The sequence below is a fragment of the Macrobrachium rosenbergii genome, chromosome 31, assembly GCF_040412425.1.
Source record: "Macrobrachium rosenbergii isolate ZJJX-2024 chromosome 31, ASM4041242v1, whole genome shotgun sequence".
Lineage (NCBI taxonomy): Eukaryota > Metazoa > Arthropoda > Malacostraca > Decapoda > Palaemonidae > Macrobrachium > Macrobrachium rosenbergii.
Window position 1 is genome coordinate 34,892,884 of NC_089771.1, and position 23,209 is coordinate 34,916,092.

The 23,209-nt window shown below is 38.2% G+C and overlaps 1 protein-coding gene across 1 annotated transcript in view; it reads left to right on the forward strand.

Annotated features, from left to right (window-relative positions):
* Positions 1 to 19,365, forward strand: part of LOC136855323 (uncharacterized) — a 28,529-nt gene extending 9,164 nt beyond the window's left edge. Inside the window, exons 8-27 of the mRNA XM_067132229.1 lie at positions 480 to 502; positions 645 to 691; positions 1,753 to 1,920; positions 6,829 to 6,958; positions 7,236 to 7,496; positions 8,150 to 8,235; positions 8,373 to 8,505; positions 9,108 to 9,285; positions 9,702 to 9,876; positions 10,265 to 10,391; positions 11,031 to 11,216; positions 12,203 to 12,345; positions 12,882 to 13,017; positions 13,340 to 13,440; positions 14,382 to 14,559; positions 15,129 to 15,228; positions 15,633 to 15,850; positions 16,046 to 16,164; positions 17,263 to 17,416; positions 18,270 to 19,365. Coding sequence (XP_066988330.1) covers positions 480 to 502; positions 645 to 691; positions 1,753 to 1,920; positions 6,829 to 6,958; positions 7,236 to 7,496; positions 8,150 to 8,235; positions 8,373 to 8,505; positions 9,108 to 9,285; positions 9,702 to 9,876; positions 10,265 to 10,391; positions 11,031 to 11,216; positions 12,203 to 12,345; positions 12,882 to 13,017; positions 13,340 to 13,440; positions 14,382 to 14,559; positions 15,129 to 15,228; positions 15,633 to 15,850; positions 16,046 to 16,164; positions 17,263 to 17,416; positions 18,270 to 18,838 — 3,232 coding nt within the window. The 3' untranslated portion in view covers positions 18,839 to 19,365. The remainder of the gene's footprint in view (positions 1 to 479; positions 503 to 644; positions 692 to 1,752; positions 1,921 to 6,828; positions 6,959 to 7,235; positions 7,497 to 8,149; positions 8,236 to 8,372; positions 8,506 to 9,107; positions 9,286 to 9,701; positions 9,877 to 10,264; positions 10,392 to 11,030; positions 11,217 to 12,202; positions 12,346 to 12,881; positions 13,018 to 13,339; positions 13,441 to 14,381; positions 14,560 to 15,128; positions 15,229 to 15,632; positions 15,851 to 16,045; positions 16,165 to 17,262; positions 17,417 to 18,269) is intronic.
* Positions 19,366 to 23,209: the final 3,844 nt, after the last annotated feature.

The window sequence follows — 23,209 nt, forward strand, 5'->3', positions numbered from 1 at the left end:
TTTGTTTAACGTGATAGTGTAACAATATGACGAACATAACGACTGATTTGTAATATATTATTTTTAACATATTTGCTTGTAGTATTTATATTTTATCAATTATTTTATTTATTCTCTAATTCCAAGCTATCATTGTGTTTCAGTTTGACTTAATAACCAAATTGCTTGTATTATTTATATTTTATCAATAATTTTACTTATTTTGTAATTCCAAGCCATCAATGTGTTTCAGCTTGACTTAGGAACCAAATTGCTTGTATTATTTATATTTTATCAGTTATTTTACTTATTCTCTAAATCCAAGCCATCATTGTGTTTCAGCATGCCCTTAGTAACCTATTTGCTTGTATTATATTTTATCAATGATTTTATTTATTTTATAAATCTAAGCCATCAATGTGTTTCAGCTTGACTTAATAACCAAATTGCTTGTATTATTTATATTTTATCAGTTATTTTACTTATTCTCTAATTCCAAGCCATCAGTATTTCAACACTTGTAGTAAACTGTTTACCTTAATACATTATATTTATAGATCTTTAAGCATTCTCTAATTCGAGCAACCACCCATTGGTATTTCGGCTTGCCTCATGTACCCCGAACTTTTGGGAGATATCTTCTGCTTCACCGTGCTAAATTGGAGAATTGATGGAAGGGAATATAGCCATTGCTGAGCAGCGTGAAATAAAGGTAAAATCAGTTATGCTGTGATATATAAATACAAATCTAGGTGCTTTGTATATATGGTAGAGATGTTAAAATCAGGGTTTCACAGAATCCTTAATGAATTTGTGACATGAGCAACTCATGAGAGTGTTCAGTTGATCCATGGTTCCAGCCCTGTAACATATACAAATCCACACCTGCCATTTTGTAAATGTAGGAAGCAAGTGATGTGCATTGACTGAAATTCGACATAAAAGACACAACTTTATTCCTAATGAAGAACCTGTCTGGGTTTCTCATAAAAATAATCTTTTACTTGTGAAATCATGTGCTTAGTGTGTCTATTTTACTGTGCTACAGAAACGCTTATTATAAGTATAGCTTACCTAATAATTTTCATGCTTAACTGGCATACCAGACAATTCGTATTCAAATAAAAATAAGAACGCGCCATTCGGTGACAGAGGAAACGGTTCACTAACCTCCCAAGTTATTTTTGAGTGAGACGTCTTACCTTTTCATTTCTTTGATGTTTTAAAACCCTTTTTTAATGAGTGGTGACCGGGATGTTCGAGGTAAACGACCCTTGGAAAATGATGTGTTTGCTTTGAATTGTTTTTGTTTATTAGAAGCTTTTAATGCTCCGGTCATTGCTGTCAGGTTGGGGGAGGTATGGAAACTGTTGACGGAGGGACAGTTGAAGCTGCTGTGATTCTGATTATGTCGAATATGTTGGTCTGGCATTTCATTTGGTTGGCTAGTTTAAATTACAGTAGGTGTTATAATTGATTATATATATATAATTTTATATATATATATATATATATATATATATATATATATATATATATATATATATATATATATATATATATATATATATATATATAAACAGTTTAAACAGTTTGTAAGAACACCATATTCTAAGTGCATAAAGTGTACATTCACAACATCATGACATTGAAACTGCCCTACGTACATAAAAAATTTTTCACTTGTAAGAAAACACTCATACAAATCAATAGTTTATGGACTTTAATGTTATTCCTCTTTTGATTTTCTTCTTCTTCTGAAACAAACCTCAGGTGACCACGGTGTACAGTGAAGAGATGATGGACACCAACAAAGTCATCACAGACATCGCAGATTACCAGCGTTTGGCTGACATCACCGGCGGCCTCTTCATCCCGTCTGATAAGTTCGACATCGACGCCATTGCCCCAATCATTGGGGAAGGGGTTGAGAGCGCTAACGTAAGTCCCATTTTTAGATTTACTTTTAGCAAATCGTAGTTCTAACCCTTTGTTGCTGGTGCATCTAAAGCACCCATTGCATAAACCCGGTAGCCCGCCAACCTAACGGTCTGAAAACTCAAGGTTGAGTAGGATAATAGGTACCAGCCTTTAGGCTGGGGTGTTAAACAGTGGTGCTTAGCGGCACATTGCCCACGTTTCGTAGGCACTGAGACCTGTATCCCACTGGCTGTTGGCCAAAGAAACAGGAGATCAGTGCCTGCGCTATGAGCCTCACAGAGGCCGAGGAGGACTTTACTAACTTAAAACTTAAGTTTCTAAAGCAGTATTTAGTAGAGTTGGTTTCCTTGTTGAGTGAATAGAGAAATATATGCAAATTGTAGTTCTAACCCTTTGTTGCTGGTACTTCTGAACCAATGGTACGTAGGTCTAATTTCCATGTTGTGTGAGTAGAGAAATAGTTCAAATAAATGCTGAGAATATTTAGTATTGAAGCATTCCCCTATATTTTAGCGATAAGTGCTGAACATTTATAGTATTGAATCATTCCCCTATACTTAGCAATAAATGCTGAGCATTTTTAGTATCGAAGCATTCCCCTATACTTAGCAACAAATACTGAGCATTTCTAGTATCGAAGCATTCCCCTATATTTAGCAGTAAATGCCGAGTATTTTTAGTATGGGCAACAATTTTTTCATTGTATTTTTTCACGAAAGTTCTCTGTGAGAGCAAGGGAGGGTTTGTTTTTAATCAGTGAGAGCGCAAACAATACGTTTTTCCGCGGCCAGCTCGATACAAGTGGGTGTTTGTGTATGCATAAAATAATATTGTTCATTAAATTGGCGTTTGTTTTTCATTAGCAAATTTATCGACAATTTACGTTTTATCATTTCTTTCAAAAGTGCTGGTGTTTGTTTTGCAGACAGGAATAGAATATATTGGGTTTGTCTGTCAGTTATTTTTTTCGTTTTATGTATAGAATCGTCTCTATATTCAGATCACTGTATTATAGGAAATCCCGTAGGCGGTGCACTGTAGGCATTACTTAAGGCCCTTCGAAGCGTACCTTCAATGGCCCCTGTAGCTGCAACCCCTTTCGTTCCTTTTACTCTACCCCCTTTCATATTCTCTTTCTTCCGTCTTACTTTCCTTGACCCTCTCCTAACAACTGATGTCCTGTTACACCTGTCAGACCTCCTTCACTGTCAGTTTCCGTTTCAGCGCTGAATGACCTCGTCGGTCCCAGTGCTTGGCCTTTGGCCTAAATTCTGTATTCAGTTCAATTCAATAAAAGGAAATATCAAGGCATAATATTTAATATGATTTTACTACCATTTTGAAATTGTCAGTTATTATTATTATTAAATTATTATTATTATATTATTATTATTATTATTATTATTATTATTATTATTATTATTATTATTATTATTATTCAGAAGATGAAACCTATTCATATGGAGCAATCACACCAAAGGGGCCACTGACTTGAAATTCAAGCTTCCAAAGATTATTATTATTATATTATTATTATTATTATTATTATTATTATTATTATTATTATTATTATTATTATTATTCAGAAGATGAAACCTATTCATATGGAACAAGCCCACCAAAGGGGCCACTGACTTGAAATTCAAGAAGCTACCAAAGAATATTATGGTGTTCATCAGGAAGAAGTAAGAGGAGGTAATGGGAAGTAGAAAGAAGAGATACCACTTATTAAAAAAGAAAATAATCATATTAAGAAATTAACAAATACATAAAAATATATTAAAATTCAAGGAGAATAGTATTAGTGTAGTAATGTCTTGCACCTTCTCTTGAACTTGAATGTCAAAGGAAAATGGTTAAGGAACAGAGGACATATCAAACTTCAGAACAAAATACGACATTATTTAAAATGAAACAGAAAAACCAAAGGAAAACTTTGGATAATCAGATGATATAAAGTAAAGGACAGATATTCCAAAGCTGCAGAAATCTGAATCCTAAATTCTGAATAGGGAAGTTTTCGGTACAGCCGCTACAGCTGCAGAATCAAGGCCACCAGGCTAGGATCTATTTTCGGTGGTCTCTGTATAATGCTGTGAGCTGCCCCATGAAACTTTAAACCACGGCCCTGTGGTGGCTTACCCTATATCGTTTCCAGAAGCACGATTATGGCTAAATTTAACTTCAAATCAAATCAATTACTATTGTTAGAGGGCTGCAGTTGGTGCTTTGATGATTGAGGTGGATGATCAATATACCAATTTGCAGCTCTCTGCTTGCAGTAGTTTTTAAGATCTGAGGGCGTGACAGGAAAAAAAAGCGGACAGAAAAGAAATTATGGACAGAAAAAAGTGCGGACGGACAGACAGTTTTCTTTTACAGAAAACTAAAAAGTTACAAAATAAATCGTATTATTTTTTCTCACCCTGATTTTATTTCCCCCAGCAATTCAGACAGAGCATTTCCGGTCACGCTGGCAGATGAATAATTCATATTAATATCGATTCCATTTATTATTCGTCGTTTCTTTTTTTTTCGGGAGGGGGCCAAATTTATGGAATTTATGAAATTTATGAAATACCCGTCGAAGCCCGAATGACACGTTTTATGAAGACCGCGGAGAAGCGGAATTAGATTAATCAGCGCTTGAATTATTAGGCTGAAAAAGGCCATCGAATTTTTAACCAGAGCTGGTGAATGCGAGCTTTAATGAAGGCACTGGCTCATGAATAGGGTGGGAGAGAGAGTGAAATTCATATCTCTTGTTTATAACAGGTGGGTATTTTTCGCTCAGTAAGTGGATTACCGGACGCCTGTGTTAGTGAAACCTTGGCGATGTATGAATGCGTACTACTTGTGTAGACAACCACACATATATATGTGTACATGTATGTATATACATATACATGTACAGTACATATACATATATGTATACTCAGCCTTGTGTGCCGTAGTCATACATTAATTTCTCATTCTTTCATAATATAAATTCCCGTGTTTTCCTCACATTCGTAGGTGGTGCTATCCATAAACTGGAAGATAAAAATGAAAAATTATTACAATACTTTTACAGGATAAAAATATTTATATATATATTATTAATATGAAGGAAAAAATACTGCTGAGTATTTCCATTTTTTACTCAAAAAATGTCAAAAGCCAGATATGTGTATCTTTTTAAAAATGATAAATTCAATTATTCCGCTTGCCTACCTAAATTCCAGTCATGTGTCGCCATAAAACTCTTTGAAATCACAAGAATCGTGGATGAAATATAACATCTGTAAATTCGAATCTCATGTGATTTTATTTTTGAGAATCTGTAAAACTGAAAGTGATGCTGCTGGGCAATTGAAAGACATTGGTCACTGAACTGAAATGGATTATTTGTTTAAACATGCGAATTTCCTTTTGAGAATCTGTTGAACTGAAAGTGATATTGCTAAGCAGTTGAGCTAAATTGGTCTCTGCACTAAAATTAACTGAATATCAGAGATTGATCTGATTTTTTTATTTACGAATTTGTAAAAAAAAGAAAAATATTCCAAGGGGCCTAAAGGGACCAAGGCTGTTTTTTTTTCATGGGATTTTCAAAAGGATTTACAGTTTTGGTTACGTTAGGACCAGTGCCCCTTGAGACAGTCGGAATTCTCTCTTCTCTAGTCAAATTTACTCAAAAGGAGTATAACTACTGTAGTTATTGATTTCATATTACTGATTTATCTTGGCCCTCTTTTTCTAAGTGGAATAACGGTATATTCATGAATAAAAGAAGTGGTTCATGATTCTTGAGTTACAAGTACTCTCTCTCTCTCTCTCTCTCTCTCTCTCTCTCTCTCTCTCTCTCTCTCTCTCTCTCTCTCTCTCTCTCTCTCTCTCTCTCTCTAATGGGAATTCAAGAGTTATTGTATCCGTACTTAATACATTGTTTCTCTCTCTCTCTCTCTCTTCTCTCCTCTCTCTCTCTCTCTCTCTCTCCTCCTCTCTCTCTCTCTCTCTCTCTCTCTCAAGTTTGTGCTCTTACTAGAATTCAAGAGTTATTGTATCCTTACTTGATACATTTCTCTCTCTCTCTCTCTCTCTCTCTCTCTCTCTCTCTCTCTCTCTCTCTCTCTCTCTCTCTCTCTCTCTCATCATCATCATCTCATCATCATCATCATCCTCATCATCGTCATCGTCATCGTAAATCGTCCAAAGCATACATTATGATGAACCCCAAGAAAACTGGGTACACTCGCCACCATACTTTAAGAACCGAGGGTAAAGAATGATGATGGATGAATGATGAAGAACGATGAAAAATTGCATGTAGGGAGTATTTATAACCAAGCAGCTTCCTCCTCGATTCATCATTCATGACAGAGGAGAAAGCAAGATAATGCTGCACGCAACGAGCAACCGCTCTCTGGAGTGGAAAAGGGTTTTTTTTTTTTAGTTTTCTGTAAAAGAAAACTATTGTGCTGGCTTTGTCTGTCCGTCCGCACTTTATTCTGTCCGCACTTTTTCTGTCCGCCCTCAGATCTTACAAACTGCTGAGGCTAGAGGGCTGTAAATTGGTACATTGATCACCCACCCTCCAATCATCAAACATACCAAATTGCAGCCTTCTAGCCTCTGTATTTTTTATTTTATTTAAGGTTAAAGGTATCCATAATCGTGCGTCTGGCAACGATATAGGACAGGTTGTCCTGTTTGCACTATCTGCAGAATCAGTAGTAAGGCAAGGGAAAACTGCAGTATCTGCCATTTTTCTCAGTTTTGTATTTTTTGCAGATACTGCAGTCTTCCATTGCAGGGCAGTATAGTGCCTTCATCACCTGACTTCCCATCATCAGTAGCGTTTATTTCTGAGCCTGACTTTCATATTTATACCAGTCAAACTTCAGTTATTCTAATGTGTAATTTCAGGTAGACATCATCATTCTCAAGGGCGCGACAGGGCATCAAGAAATCGACATTCCCATTGACGATTCGGTCTTTGACTTCGAACTCCGGGTAACAGGGGCAGTCAAGAGGTGTAAACTGAGAGATATGACAGGTGAGTTCTAGAGAACCCAAAGAATTAATCAGTGTGTTGTTTAGGAAGCAGGTTAGCTTGGAGCTGCTATTCATTTGGTTGATTATAAATATATAGAATTATAATACCAAAATCCCAATTTATTCTAACAAATCCCTCGCCAACCATCCAATCCCCATCCAGACTTGAAGATAACAAAGCATAAATACTAATTAATTCAATATAAACCACGACAACAAAACCTGAATCATCCCACTGAAATCCCCCACCACCACCTAACCATTCCATTCCCGTCCAGGCAAGGTCTTCAACCTGAAGGACCGGGGATCCCTGGAATCCGATGCTGACGTCGAAATTGTCGTGTACACGGAGGGATTCCGGGCGATAGGATTCCACAATCTCCATCACGGCGAGTGGCATCTTGAAGTGGAATCCTCGGATTCGTATGATATCGTCGTCACGGCCAATTCGACGCTGAACTGGATGGGAGGCTTCTCCGTTCTGGACCCGTCGCCGCCTCACCCCCATTACAGGGATATCGACGGAAGGCCCCTGACGAGTAAGTGAGGAGAGAGAGAGAGAGAGAGAGAGAGAGAGAGAGAGATGGCAGAACGTGAGTAGAATGACGAACATAAAATTCATACTGCGGAATTCATATTTCCTTCATTTAGAGAGAGAGAGATAGAGGCCAAATTTTGAGTAGAATGATGAACATCGAATACATATTTCCTTCATTTATAGAGAGAGAGAGAGGCCAAATTTGAGTAGAATGATGAACATAGAATTCGTATTTCCTTCATTTATAGAGAGAGAGAGAGAGAAATCGTTAAAGGTTATCTCTTTGATTACCTTCCAAGTTAATCAAGCATCATACAGTTTTAGAAATTGTCATAAGTCGTAATTTTAATCACTTGCAAACGAATGGTTCATCTTTTACTTACATTCTTTTGAAGAAGAATTAGTGTTGTCTTTTTCAATCCCTCCCCAGACAGTTTTGTAACATAGATTTGCAGTGAGCATTTTCATTAGCTTCAAAAACAGTGCTGCAGAAGTTGCAAAATTCATTTGGTTTTATTCTTTACCCTAAGGACTTATAGTCTTATCCTTTGCTTCTAGATAAAGGCGATTAGCGTTTCACATCCAGAGTATTTCACAGTTATATAGTTTTTTTTATTGCCACCAGAGTTTATATGTCATACAATTGTCTTTCAGACACTGTATATTACCTCGATGTCCTTCTGATTGGGTATTTGGAAAGCAACGTTGAGGATGTGAGCCGAATTGAATACGCTGATGCAGTAAGATATTCCTTTTTGTTGTAACATGCTGATAAAAGACGTATGATGCTTATATATGTGTATATATATACATATAAAGAGTATTTCCTTAATTCTGCTTTAGCTCATTTGAATAAATAACCCTCCCAATTTTCCAGACTGGCACAACTTTGAGGACAATCAACTACAGTGGTGAAATAGATGACGAATTCTACATACGATCAGATCCTCTCCCTGAGGAACCCTTCTACGTGAAGCTCTACGGCCATGTGCACTCTGGTCTGTTGTCATTTAAAAAAGCTCTGTATAATTGAATCTAGTAATTCATAATGTTGTCTGAACATTACCATGAGTTAGGTCTCACTTTAAGTTCTAAAAAAACTGTAGTTTCGATGATATTCTGTGCACTCTGGTCAAACATGCTGAAAGTTAATTCCTAGTATTCGGATTCCGCTTTATTCAGTTCTGCCATGGTCTGACCTGGTCTGGTGCACTTAGGTCAAACATACTGAAACTTAATTCCTAGTAGTCGGTTCTAGTATGGTCTGAACTAGTCTGGTGCAGTTAGGTCAAACATACTGAAACTTAATTCCTAGTACTCAGTTCTGTTACGACCTGACCTGGTCTGCTACACTCAGGTCAGTTTTTAAATTCTGAATCTGATATTACCTCACTACCAGAAAAATTACAGGCATTTTTTAAAGTCAGTGAAAACAATATGTCAACCCTCTTAATAACCTACAGTATATTCTCTACAAATAATAGCTCAATCTTCCTTACCCATTGACTAACACTCATTACATTTGTCTGAGGAACCCAAACCTCTTCTTCAAGCAACAAACAGTGCAGACAGCTTTCTGAACCCCACTCATCCTCATAGCAACGCTGCCTTCGTCGAATCCTTCCCGTAATGATGGTCCCCGTGACATCCAGCGTCGAGGTTCTTGCCAGAACTGAGGACCTCTCTGCTCTACCCGGATACAACGCCCAAGCAGACTTCTTGGTCACGAACTACGGGATCGAGTCCGACTTCGACATCACCGGGACTGATGATAAAGACTACCTGGACTAAGGATGGTCTTTCCAGGTTGGCTTTGCTTGTTTTTTCTTGTTTTGCGGGGCACTCGCCCGTTTAGTTCCGTTTTGTTCTACGGTCATGGTCTCAACTCCGGGAAACAAACTCTCTCTCTCTCTTCTCTACTACAGATATAAATATGATTCACAAAGCAGTTTTTCTGTAGACCTAATTTCAGTTATTGAATTATGCATTTATGAATATGTATATGTATATATATATATATATATATATATATATATATATACATATATATATATACAGTATATCAGTATATATATAATATATATAAATTAGACCACAGAAGAAATACGAAATTAGGTCCACAGAAGAAATCGCCATGAAGCCATTTGCCATCTGAGTAAAAAGAGCAGAGGCTTCTTGCTTTAGTTGGTATACCACACTCATACTTTTATTTTTTTTCCAGAGTCCACATACCAACCAATGGATCAGCCACTGTGACAGCGCACTTTCATGTTGGCCTCAGCGAAAAGCCAGGAACAGTCAGCACGGTGACTGTGACCGCCCAATCACTCAAGCAGACTCAGTCAGTGAACAGCGCAGTCACTCAGTTTTATGTGTTATCTGTGAGTACTTCCGTATTCTCTCTCTCTCTCTCTCTCTCTCTCTCTCTATTAGTTTATCAGTTTTATGTATTATCTGTGATTACTTTATGATGAAACCAGTTAGGTTATCAGCGTTAAAGAACGGTGTATTACTTCTCTCTCTCTCTTAGTTTATCAGTTTTATGCATTATCCGTGATTACTTTTTGATGAAAGCAGTTGGGTTATATATATATGTGTGTGTGTGTATCGGATTCATCACAGTCGTATGCAAAGCCTTGCCACATTCAAATTATTGAAAAGCATTCCTTTTCCCCTACTATGAAGAAAGCTTGAAAGTCATTTTAATTCAACGTTCATAATAAAGCAATAAGGAAAAAAAAGTAAGTTTCCCCTTTCTTTTTTTCTCAGAAAGACGACCTCGACCCCCCAACCTGTGTCTTGGACACTGAGCCGGACTGCACAGGCTTCACTTACAATGGAATATGCGATCAAAAGAACTGGACAGCTGTTGCCACTTTGCAGGATAAAGGATCTGGTGGGTATAACTGTAATTTAAAACCAAAAGCATAAGTACATTAGATTTGGTATCCAAATAGATTGATAATCATGGCTAACGATTCATTTCCTATGAATGTCCTCTTTCAGTTTTATTTAAAGGAGGGTTAAGACCCCCCCCTTACCATTATATCCCTATTTTTCAAGATTATTAAATAAGTTCACTCTGCGTTATGATTTTTGAATTGCTGCCAATTTTATTTCTCATAATTATCAAAATAAAATCACTATGTCTTGATTTTTTAATTGAAGCCTTTTTTTCTCATTGTCAAAAGAAAATCACTTGGTCTTGATTTTTTAAAGGCTGCCAGTTTTATTTCTCATAATTGCCCAAAGGAAATCACTATGCCTTGATTTTTTAATTGCTGCCAGTTTTATTTCTCATAACTGTCAAAATAAAATCACTATGTCTTGATTTTTAATTGATGTCTTTTCTTCTCATTGTCAAAAGAAAATCACTATTTGTCTTGATTTTTTAATTGCTGCCAATTTTATTTCTCATAATTAGTCAAAAGAAAATCAGTATGGTCTTGATTTGTTAATTGCTGCCAATTTATTTCTCATAATTGTCAAGAGAAAATTACTATTTGTCTTGATTTTTTAATTGCTACCATTTCAGGCCTGACAGCCGCCTACGTCAAACCCGATGGGTTTTCGACAGCTGTCGAGTCCTTCTCTCCAGGAACAACAGACCCTGTGGAGGTCACACACGTCTCGACCTGCTGCTCTCCGCAGTCGGAAATCATCGGAGTCGATGGAGTTGGAAACGTTGGGAAATGCAAAATTGATATGGGTGTTATTGGAGGTACTGCTATGGCTTTTTGCCCTGCGTTTGACTCGAGTATTCTCGTGAGAGAAAGGAGCTTTCATTTACAAGTTGGTCCTAAATATCTGAAACTCACTTAACCTTTTTTTCTACTAAATGTCTGAAGCCCATTTGAATTTTCTTCCAATAATTATCTGAAGCACATTTAAACTTTTTTCCACTAATTATCTGAAGCTCATTTGAACTTTTTTCCACTAATTATCTGAAGCCCATTTAAAACTTTTCCACTAAATATCTAAAGCCCATTTAAATTTTTTTTGACTAAATATCTGAAGTCCTTTTTTTCCATTAAGTATCTGAAGCCCATTTAAAATTTTTTGACTAAGTATCTGCAGCCTATTTTTTCCATTAAATATCCAAAGCCCATTTAAACTTTATTTGACTAAATAGCTGAAGGCCATTTAAACTTTTTTCAACTAAATATCGGAAGCCTATTTAAAATTTTGTTACATTAAATATCCGAACCCCATTTAAATTTTTTTTTACTAAATATCTGAAGCCCATTTAAGCTCTTGTTTTATTTTCCAATTTTCTCTCTGTTTTAGTTTTAAAAATGAGTCTGATTCCTGGCGCTCCTGCGTGATGAACTCTTGGTCTTTTGAAATATGAGTTTACAATGAAATATTTTCTTAAAAGTAAACTTTATGTAAGCAGGAGTGAATATAAATTAAAATGCAGTAAGCAAGGCCGCTGAATAATATGAACGGAAAAAAATGGATAAGGTTTCTCTCCTGTAAAATGAACATAACTTTTTTCATCTATGTTATCAGATATCAAAACCCACATCCATCCAATTATTAAGTAAATATGTAAAGTTTCATCCAACAGGTCACGTAAGGACAGCGAATTGATTTAGGGTTTTTTCTTATGATGGGAAGCGTAACTTTTGTCAGTTTATATGATACCAGAGCCTGTATTCTTCTGTTCACTAAGCAAGTACTGTAAAGCAAAGTTATATTCACCAGGTTACATCCTAGACTTGGAAGCCATAGATGCTGGCACAACCTGGATCTACTTACGCTGGACCCTGTCACCAACCATATACAAAATTCACAAATATTCTCTCCTGATCGACGATGACCTTACTACTGAATTTCCCTGCCCTGATGTGAGTAGTAATTTTTTCAGTTGGAAAATACATTCATACAAATTATAAAATTTTTTTCTTTGCGAGAAGTGAAAATGGGACTTTTTCGAAGCTAAATTGGGCTTTCATTCTGAAAATCAAGCGTCATCTACATGGAAAACTAAAACATATATTATAGTAAACGCATTTTGTCGAAATGAAAATACTATTGATACAGATAACTTTTTTATGTGTACAGATTGATCAATATTTTCTCTTTGAAAAGTGAAAAAGGGACTTTTTCGAAGCTCCAGTGGGCATTCATTCTGAAAGTCAAGCGTCATCTGCATGGAAAACTAAAAACCTATATTATTGTTTGAGACTACATAGTGACAAAAAACATGTTTCACTGGAATGCAAATTACAAAGACCAAAAAGGGCTTAGTTTACATATACAGTGTGCCCTCAACTGTCAGCGCAGCACTGGAACGGATCCCCCACTGTAAGTCGAGGACACACTGTAATTCCTTTCAAATTAAATATAGTTCTGTTTCGTAATAGTGCCTTTTTCCCTTCAGGCGACCTGTTACCACAATGCAACTTACCTGGATCCTTGTGCTAAACACACCTTCCGTCTTACTCCTCATTTCTACATTGAAACATTGGATCGGGCAGGAACACCTGCGCATGTTGATGCTAATACTTTGGATATTGGTAAGTCACAAATATATGCACACAGGCATATATATACATGTTCATATACTGTATAAAAATTACATACCATATGCAGATTTAAATAGTAACACATACCTGATACAAAGTTGGCATCCAGCTAGTTTCATGTCATGTCTATTAAAGCAAATTTGTTTCCTGACTATTCACAATCATCTCTTAATCCATATCAAGATTGACTGAAAAGTATTTTGGAATTTCTCAATCAAAGGACGACTATGATAACAGTAAGACTAAAATACAAAAACATTTTTCACTAGATAACTAAAAAAAGAGTTCTATTAATTTTGGAAACATTTTCCAGAACCAAGCGCTCCTGAAAATGGGGTTGTCTTAAACACAACCGAGTCTTCTGCCACCATAGCCTGGGAAGCTATAGGAACACAGTGCGTCAGCAAGTTCAAGGTAAAGCAGTACTTACAAATATGAGCAAGGACTTTAAAATTAGTCTTTCAACTGGATTTTCTTTCCTCCTGAACAGTCACTTCCAAAAGCATACTCACCTTTAAACTAACCGCTCATGCGGTGCACTGTAGGCTTTACTTAATTTTCTTTGCAGTGTCCCTTCCTTTGGCTCCTAGCTGCAACTCCGTTCATTCCTTTTACTGTACCTCCATTCATATTCTCTTTCTTCCATCACACCTTTAAATAAATCTTTTTACTGTCAAATTCTTTTTCACTGTTGAATGACCTTATCATAGGTTCCAGCACTTGGTCTTCAGCCTAAATTCTTTATTCTGTATTCTTACTAACCGCTTTCACTTTATGTTGTTCTTCATCTACTTATTTATATATTTATCTATCCATCTAGATTAAGTCAGGAAGATTCAGTGGCTACTTATAGTTTTAGCAGTGGCAGTGATCTTATGCCAAATGTGTCAGTTGTCGAGATCAAGTATTTTCAGGAATGATATCATTATTAGTGGTGGTAACTGAGGTATATTAGTAATAGCATTAGAAGCACAATTCTGCCCTAAAATGGAAAACTGCAGTATCTGCAAAATTTTGGAAACTGAGATATGCCACCTATTGGGCCCACCCATGAAACACTTAATACACAAATTACTGCAGTTTCAGAATGATTCTTCAGTGCTTTATTTAGGAGGTCCCATTTGCAGTATCTGCAAAATCAGTAGTAAGACAAGGGAAAAAGTATCTATATAAAACTGCAAGCAGTCTTCCATTTTAAGGCAGAATTATCAGGTGAATATATGAAATGGCCAATATGAATATTATACAGACCTAAAATGCTTTGAGATACACCAGTGGTAGCAACAATGGAAAAACTAGCAACGGGTACAGAGTCGTTGCCTTAGTGATGTTTATGATGTTATTTTTCATTCCAGGTCTGCTACCGCAATTTCGGCGACCATCCAACGGAAATCTGCAAAAATACAGTAGACACCACATTCCTGATGTCTGACCTCGAAGCCTGCGCCGCCTACGAAATAGTGGTTAGGACAATCGGTTTGTCTGGGAAACCGAGCACGCCCCTAGTCTTCTACCTAAACACAGACGAAGCGTGTAAGTAGATTCTTTCAAGATGGGTGGATGTGCTTTGTAGAATAATAAGTAGGTCCTCAACTTACGGCATTAACTTGATGCCTATTCCTGCCTTTAGCGCCGTAGCTTGATGCAACATCAAGTGGCGGCGCTGTAAAACGCCATAAACGGGGCTGAAAAAGTGCCGTAAAATCGAATATGTAATGGCCACATCTTTGTGTGAAAAGAGAGAGGCTCAATGCAACAATTCTCTAATTTCATTATTTTATTTTTATTCATTCAAGGACTTAGTTCTATTTTCTGCTCTTCAAGCTAGAACTCTAGATATTTTTATTTAGTCATGATTTCTTACATTGAATTCTAAACACTTTGAAATTTTTACTTGATGCAATTCGTTCATAGCCTTATTGTGATTCTTCATCGGTTGCCTCACAAGTTTGAGGACAGACAGAAAAAACCGGCCCAATATTTTCTTTTCAGAAAACTAAAAGTTAAAATTTCACTCATGATGTGTCTCCATATTTGCAGATTAACAATATCTGTTACACTTTTGCTGATAGAAGAAATTAAGCTTTTTATTTCAATAACAGTACCTGGTGCCCCAAAGAATGTAGAGGCTGTGATGTCAACAACGGATATGGTTACAATTACTTGGGATGATCCAGAAGACCATGCGCTGTGCGTTGACATGTAAGTATGCTCTCTCTCTCTCTCTCTCTCTCTCTCTATACAGGTATATATATATATATATATATATATATATATATATATATATATATATATATATATATATATATATATATATATATATATATATATATATATATATATATATATATATATATATATATATATATATATATATATATATATATATATATATATACATAAACATTGTGTATTCATTTACATTAGTAACAGCTAATACATCACAAACAAATGAAGGCATAAGCCAATGAAACATTTACTTGGCTGTAGACATCATTTGGCTACTTGTTCTTGGTGAAGATCTCTTTATGAAACTGCTTCCGTTTTATGATCAGTATATTTCAATTAACTACTCTCACTCTCTCCCCCCAAACCCCGTTCCAAAGGTATACGGTCACCTACAAGAAAGCGGACAACTCAACTCATCACGAAGTTTCAGCCCCCAGCTCCACTCTTAGACAAATTGCGACCCCCTCGGCGGATCACACGATGACCATCCACCCCTTGGAGCCATGTACAGGGTACATCTTCAAAGTAGCCGCCGTGTCCCGGTCCGGATTGTTCGGTCCGTATGCGCTGAGGCAGGCCAGGACCCTTGAAGGAGGTAAAGGGTTCCTTTCCTTGATCCTTTGTTGATGTTGGTATTCTGTGAGAAGTGGATTCACATCCCCTTGTTATTTTGTTGAAAATTAGCTTCTTTTGTTTTGCTGATCGTTCCATGCTTGTTAACACACACATATATAGCCTATGTGTGTCTATATCACTTACAATCACTAAAAACAATACCTTTCCATAACAGATCCAGGTCCCGTCTACTCAATGGGCCTCAGCCAGGAAACCACCAGCTCCATCTACGTGAACTGGGATGCTCCAACAGCTTGCCTGGACCATTTCAAAGTCTGTTACTTTGACCAAGAGGTGAGAGATGAAGAACGTTCTTGTGACTGTTTACAAAGTGGTTGAATAAAGATTGGATAAACAGTGAATATTTGTAAGAGCTTTTTGAAACGTAAAGGTGCAGGAATAGTGTTAGTATACCGACAGCATGCATTTTCCCTGAAAAAAGCGGGACGCGATATCTTAAAAACTAACCATAGAATTTTCTTGAAAATAATTTCATTATGTTTCCCACACCCAAATTACTGTAGAGGTACTATCCTAATCAAACCTAACCTAGGGGCATGGCCAAAATACCAGGGCTGGTGCAATACTAGCATACATCCCATTAATATGTGTCATGCCATTTGCAATCTTCTTTGTTTAATCTGTAAAATTACTTTGTATTATGAATAAATTTTCTTCTCTTGCCATCCCATTAAACAATTATCGTTATCTGATCCATTAATGATGTTATATTATTAGCCACAGTGTACTAGAAAGATAACAAGAATCCATTGTGAGAGACTGTGTCAGTATTATGTGCAAATACAGAATTAGCAGTAATATCCATAAATTGGTAATGCAGTAATATCTACTGTCAAGGACTGCTGGTGGTAATAATTCACAGATGGAAATCACAAAGGGGAACAATTGCTATAATCATCTACAGAGACATATTGGCCTTTGCTATCTGAGATGGAAATAGGAAAGTAGTTGTGATAAGTTTTCAGATGAAATTGTGGCAGTAATTAGCCAGGCAGGTCAATATATCAAAGGCAGAGTGATGAAAGTACTTTTCTAAGAACTAGACGACTGCATATAATTATTCCTGGGACAGAACTTTTAATAAGGGAGATCTCATCTTTCTGTATTTCCCTTTACCATCTCTTACTCCCTAATGAGAACCATATATTTTGGAAGCTTGAATTTCAAGTCAGTGGCCCCTTTGGTGGGCTTGTTCCGTATGAATAGGGTTCATCATCTGAATAGTAATAATGATAATAATAATAATAATATCCTGGAAGGAAAATAGAGTATATGAACATTCCATTTTGATGAGCACATACATTTAATAAAATGCTTTTGAATTAAATCACTCATCCTAACAAGATTCTCTCCCGCTTTCTCTCTTCACAGGAAGTCGGTGAGGTATGCCAAAATGTCGACGATACTTCAATGACTTTATCGGAATTATACGCATGTACGGAATATTTCGTCTCTGTCTCCCTGGTAACACCTTCAGGCATCTTAGGAAACAAGACTTGGGCTAACACTAGGACTCTTGATTTGGGTAAGGAGAGAGAGAGAGAGAGCAGTTTTACATAAGTGTTACATTTGAAGTTACACCATTTTCATAAAATTTCTTGCTTATGTAAGGCAACTTACATTTCATTGCTGTGTTGTAGTGATACTAGGTGAGAAATGACACGGCCTCCCACCCCCTGAAAACTGGTTTGTCTGCACCGGGTGGGGGCGGGGTAGGTAAGGGAACGGGAGGGTAGGGGGAGACATCCACCCTCCTCCTGCAAGCCTGTTTGTCCGGCCTGGTTGGGGCAGGGTGGGTAGGGGAGACATCCACCCTCCAACTGCAAACCTGTTTGTCCAGCACGGGCTAGGGCGGGGTAGATAGGGGATCAGGAGGGTAGGGGAGACAGCAGTGCCAGGTTCCAGTGCGCGTAGTGCACACTGGCATAGCATGTGCCAACAAGCTTGTATTTAATAATGAAGACTTCGCTAATAATAAAAATGTTCGTGAACACATACCGGCCTAATGATAACAGCCTTTAACCGCACTGCAAATATTTTCTCGTACTCCAAGAAAAACACCTCGCATATTTTCCGTTAATGAACATTTGGAACTTTCCTCTTTAAGTCCATTCGAAATTCTCGATTAAGTTTTATGTTTATTTTATAGCCATTCTTCATTTTTCCTCTTTCATTTTCCGGAGTATCTTGTACAATAGACTTAGGTATCATCAGAAGATGAATTAAAATCAACAGAAAATTTCAAACATTTATGCTAATCATACTATCCTCTTCGGCACTGCAATAATTTACTGTTTAGTCGTCTTAAAAGAAGCAGCAAGAAAAAACTATAGACCTTATACCCTTGCTACCGTGACAGTCAATTCTGATTTTTCCAGCTCCTGGAATCCCTACCAACGTTTCCATAGTGAAGGTGACATCCCATTCCATCGACATCCGCTACGACCCCCCAGCAGTGAACCCGCAATGCACGGTCGAGTACGACTTCGAAATCATCGACAAGAGCGCCAATCGAGCGACCTCGACGAGGAGCGAGAAGCAGGTAGGCCTGGATAACATCTTCCAGCACCTGGAAGCCTGCACGCTCTATGAAGCCAGGGTCCGGGCGGTTTCTCACACGAGTCTCCACAGCGACTGGGCTGTGGTGAGCGAAGTCACCAAAGAGGATACCCCGAGCGCCCCGCAGAATTTCGCTGCGACGTCTGTGACCTCTACTTCCGTGGATTTGCAGTGGTTTAGACCAGCTGCCAATGACAGATGCATAGCGGAGTATTACCTAGACTGGAGTGAAGGTTCTGAGTCCATCTGTTGCCCTCTGAAATTCGAAATGGAGGCTTCGGTCACTGGTCTGACTGCCTGCACTGATTACACCTTCACTGTCAATGCAGTGACCCCAGAAGGAGCCAGCGGTGAAGTGGCTACACTTAAAGTGAAGACTTCGTGTTAAAAGGAGCTAGTTTAATGCTTCCTTCACACAGACAGCTTAAAATAGATATCGTAAATGATCCAATTATCCTTTATCTTTAGAAAACAATCCCACAGACCCTCTGGTGTCAAGGAATAACGAAAGGAGGTTGTAAATGATTACATAGATTTACGTAGTCAGGGTAAAATACATACTGTAAGTGATCCATCCCCTTTAACCTCAGAAAACAGTCCCACAGACTCTGGTGTTAAGGAATAACAAAATGAATTTGTAAATGATTACACAGATTTACATAGTCAGTGTAAAATACATACTGTAAATGATCCCATCTCCTTTAACTTAAGAAAACAGGCCCACAGACTCTCTCTGGTGTCAAGGAATAACAAAAGGACTTTGCAAATGATTACATAGATTGAGCAGATGGAGGTTCTTCCATTCTCTTCTGATTTAATCTGAATTACACCTTATTTTCCTAACCGCAACTATCAGCTGGTCTCTTCAGTTGGTGCCTCTCAATATGTCATCAAATTAAAGGCGCAGAGGTCATATCTCAACACCTGTTTTCTTTCAGCCCTGATTAGGAGAAGTGCTTGAAACAAAAGGTGAATCTCAGCTCCAAGTAACAGGAATTTTATAAATACTTCTGCTTGCAAATAGTATCTACCTGAACAATGTTGAAACACGATTGCAGATTGCAGTTGATACAGCCAGATTTCAGGAAATTTCTTTCATGCATACGTACATAGAATACATGGACGTACATGTACACACGCAGTTTATACATACATATATATATGTATTTTATATCTATGTGTGTGTGTGTGTTTGTGTGCAAGCCTGGTAGCCTTCCCTTTTCGTCAGTCTTTCACCGGTGACCTGTTAAAGTAAATCTCTCTCTCTCTCTCTCTCTCTCTCTCTCTCTCTCTCTCTCTCTCTTCCCCCAACACACGTCTCTCCATCATGTCTGAAACAATCCCGCGTCGGCATTCGGAGAGCGGACTTCGTTCCAGAACGACGATCATCACCGAGGGCGATCTCTCCTGCCAAACACCGGCCGACTTCCGTTGTTATTCGCGGGGCGGAATGAGAGGACAATTCTCGTTGCATAAAAATGTTGTTTACAAGACGTCGATCTGCATAGAGATGCTCCTGTTTTCCCTCGCGAACTGGAGAGTTCAGTGCTGCTAAAAATAAAGGGGGTGTTTTCTCCTTGATGGCCTCTGAGTATTGAGGGCAGGCAGAGAGAGAGAGAGAGAGAGAGAGAGCAAGTTTAACTTTGAAAGTCGAGTAGACATGATATAGATAAACCCAGGCATAGGTACACATAGGTAGAGAGAGAGAGAACAAGTTTAACTGAAAGTCGAGTAGACATGGTATAGATAAACTCAGGCATAGGTACACATAGGTAGAGAGAGAGAGAGACCATACTCGATTTTATTTACCCATTGCGTTCTGTTAGTCTTGTAAATATTATGTTAGCAGTAAGTATGATTACTTAGTTCACATGCCCTATATTTGCAGCATACAGTCTAATCCTTCGGGGCAGCCCTAGGAGAGCTGTTAATCAGCTCAGTGGTCTGGTTAAACTAAGGTATACTTTTTTTTTTTGCAGCATATAATTGTGGCACGTAAATGCAATGACGATTTCAGTTTTGAAATCAGAAAATTCTTTATCCTTTATATCCAAAAGGTCAAAATGTTGGGTCTTTTAAACGTGTTACTGTAATGCATAAAGAAACCTGATGTATTTTGTTAGTCATTAAGAATTCTTTGCAGTAGGTAGGCCAATTGGATAGTGTCTAAGGAACCAGTGTTTCAGTTTTAGACATGTAAAGGCAGAGTTAGAATTGGTTAACAAAATCCATTGTATAGAACGTACTTCCTCAACGAAATTGGGAAAGGTCACAATTGGTGGCAGTATTTCATGACGACATAAAAAAACTCAGAAAATAACATACTACTCTCTCTCTCTCTCTCTCTCTCTCTCTCTCTCTCTCTCTCTCTCTCTCTCTCCACCACGTACAATAACAGTCTTTCGGCCCAGATCTCTCTGTATCTCCCCTATTTACTTCTCTCGTAGCTTCATCTCTCATTTCAGAAACTGGAGCATTCGCCCGCCAACCAGAAAAGGCCAGGATTTACGGGTGCACCGAGCTTGACTAACAAGGAGATATTATAGGCAGAAGATGAACCTAAACAATAATTTATATTCTCTCTCTCTCTCTCTCTCTCTCTCTCTCTCTCTCTCTCTCTCTCTCTCTCTCCTGTAGTCTCCAGGTCTCAAAAAGGGATTCCGTAGTCGATTGCCGTAATGAAAATGTCTAAATGCAAGAGGACCTTTTTTCGAAATCTTTCATTATTTGTGACGTACGTTTCGTAACATTCTCTCTCTCTCTCTCTCTCTCTCTCTCTCTCTCTCTCTCTCTCTCTCTCTCTCTCTCTCTCGCCCCGAAATAGACCTAACCGCCTCTTCGTCAGCGGTCCCTAGCAGGAGAAACTGTGCTGCTGGTGGTGGGAAATCGGAAGGGGAACGAGAGGGGAATGGTTAAGAAATGGAACAGAGCCGACCCAAATTTCGGCGGCGGACGTGGGTCCACTTGTTCTGGGCGTGTTATTCTGGCATTAGCGCGCAGTCAGGCGTGATTCGGTCGGGCTCCGACGCCGCGTTTGTTCCGAAAGATAATTTGCGAGACGGATATTCTGTGGATCTGAAAACCCGTGAAATGGGTTACAACAAGGGTTTTCAACCTTGGGGGGGGCGTCAGCAATTTCCAAGGGGGGCGCGAGCCCTAGGGAAAAATTAAAAATTCTCTAATCGCTATTCTCTTAACAAGAGTCGCTAAGAAGCAGTGTCAGGTATCTCACTGATTCATTCCCAGAATAATAAAAACACCTTTTCTCTTTCTCTTTATTTTTTCATGTTCCTTTAAATCTGGGAGGGAATTTTACGCATAGATGCAAGGGGGGCGTGGAGGAATGACCAACTCTTAAAGGGGGCGTGGTAATAAAAAGTTTGAGAACCATTGGGTTATAAAATGACAAGGGAATGCTTCGTGTACTTCTCCTTAGAAGAGCCTAAGAAGAAATCGTGGAATGGACGTGTTTTCCCAAAGCTTATGAATATCCCATTGACTTTTATCCAGAAAAATAGCTTGGTTTTTCCTCGGAAAAATATTATTGGTAAATTATCATTCCAAGAGAAATTGTAATATCACAAGATAATGTTTTTATTCAATTCGAAAGTTCCCTTTAGGGGGGTATTGCCGTCACTGCACCCCATGCGGTGCACTGTAGGCATTACTTAAAGTTCTTTGCAGCGTTCCCTCGGCCCCTAGCCGCAACCCCTTTCGTTCCTTTTACTGTACCTCCTTTCATATTCTCTTCCTTCCGTCCTACTTTCCACCCTCTCCTAACAGTTGATTCATAGTGCAACTGCTTTGAGGTTTTCCTCCTGTTACACCTTTCAAACCTCCTGTCAATTTCCGTTTCAGCGCTGAATGACCTCATAGGCCCCAGTGCTTGGCCTTTGGCCTAAATTCTATTTTCAGTTCAATCAACAACGTGCTAAATGGGAAACGTCATCTGTTAATTGCTTCATACGCCGAAAAATGAATTGGTAAATGGTGTAACATGTTACGAAAACAAACTGATAGGTTACAAAATATTCCGTAGAAACTGCAGCTCAGCACCAAGTAAAAAAAAAAAAAAAATTTTTAATTCAGAGTTAAAAATCTAACATTAATATCCCGTCCCAAATCCCGCCGTGCCGAACGACCCACGAAACGGCCATTTGAGCATGTCATTAATCCCTTCACAGTTCTATGGAATGGTCGGAACGTATTTAGATCCATCGCAGTGCAGTTCGCCTGATGTCGACGAAATCTCATGACATATATATATATTTGTATAATACCTCTGCTGCACCCAGTTTCTGGAACAATGTGCTTTTGGAATTTGAGGGATTTAACGTTCTTCTAGAGTGGAATATTCCAGGAAACAGATCGCTTATTAATTGTGCAGTGTTGGCTGGAATAGGTCCTTTTAGTAGGTTAGTGAAACTTTGGTATTGAAAATTATGGTGTGTATTTTTTCTAAGTAAATGATGTCAATTAGACAGGTTTTCCTTTTGGAAGGAGGCCCTCGGCGGGTAGCGCTGTCAGTCCATCTCACACTTTGCACTGTAGGCGTTACTCAAGGTTCTTTGCGGCGTCCCTTCGGCCCCTAGCTGCAACCCCTTTTAATTCCTTACACTTTACCTCTTTGCTTTCAAATTCTTCCTTCCATCTTCCTTTCCTCAACCCCGTAGTGGGCTAATGCCATCAGTCCACCTCACACTCTGCACTGTAGGCATTACTCAATGTTCTTTGCGGCGTTCCTTCGACCCCTAGCTGC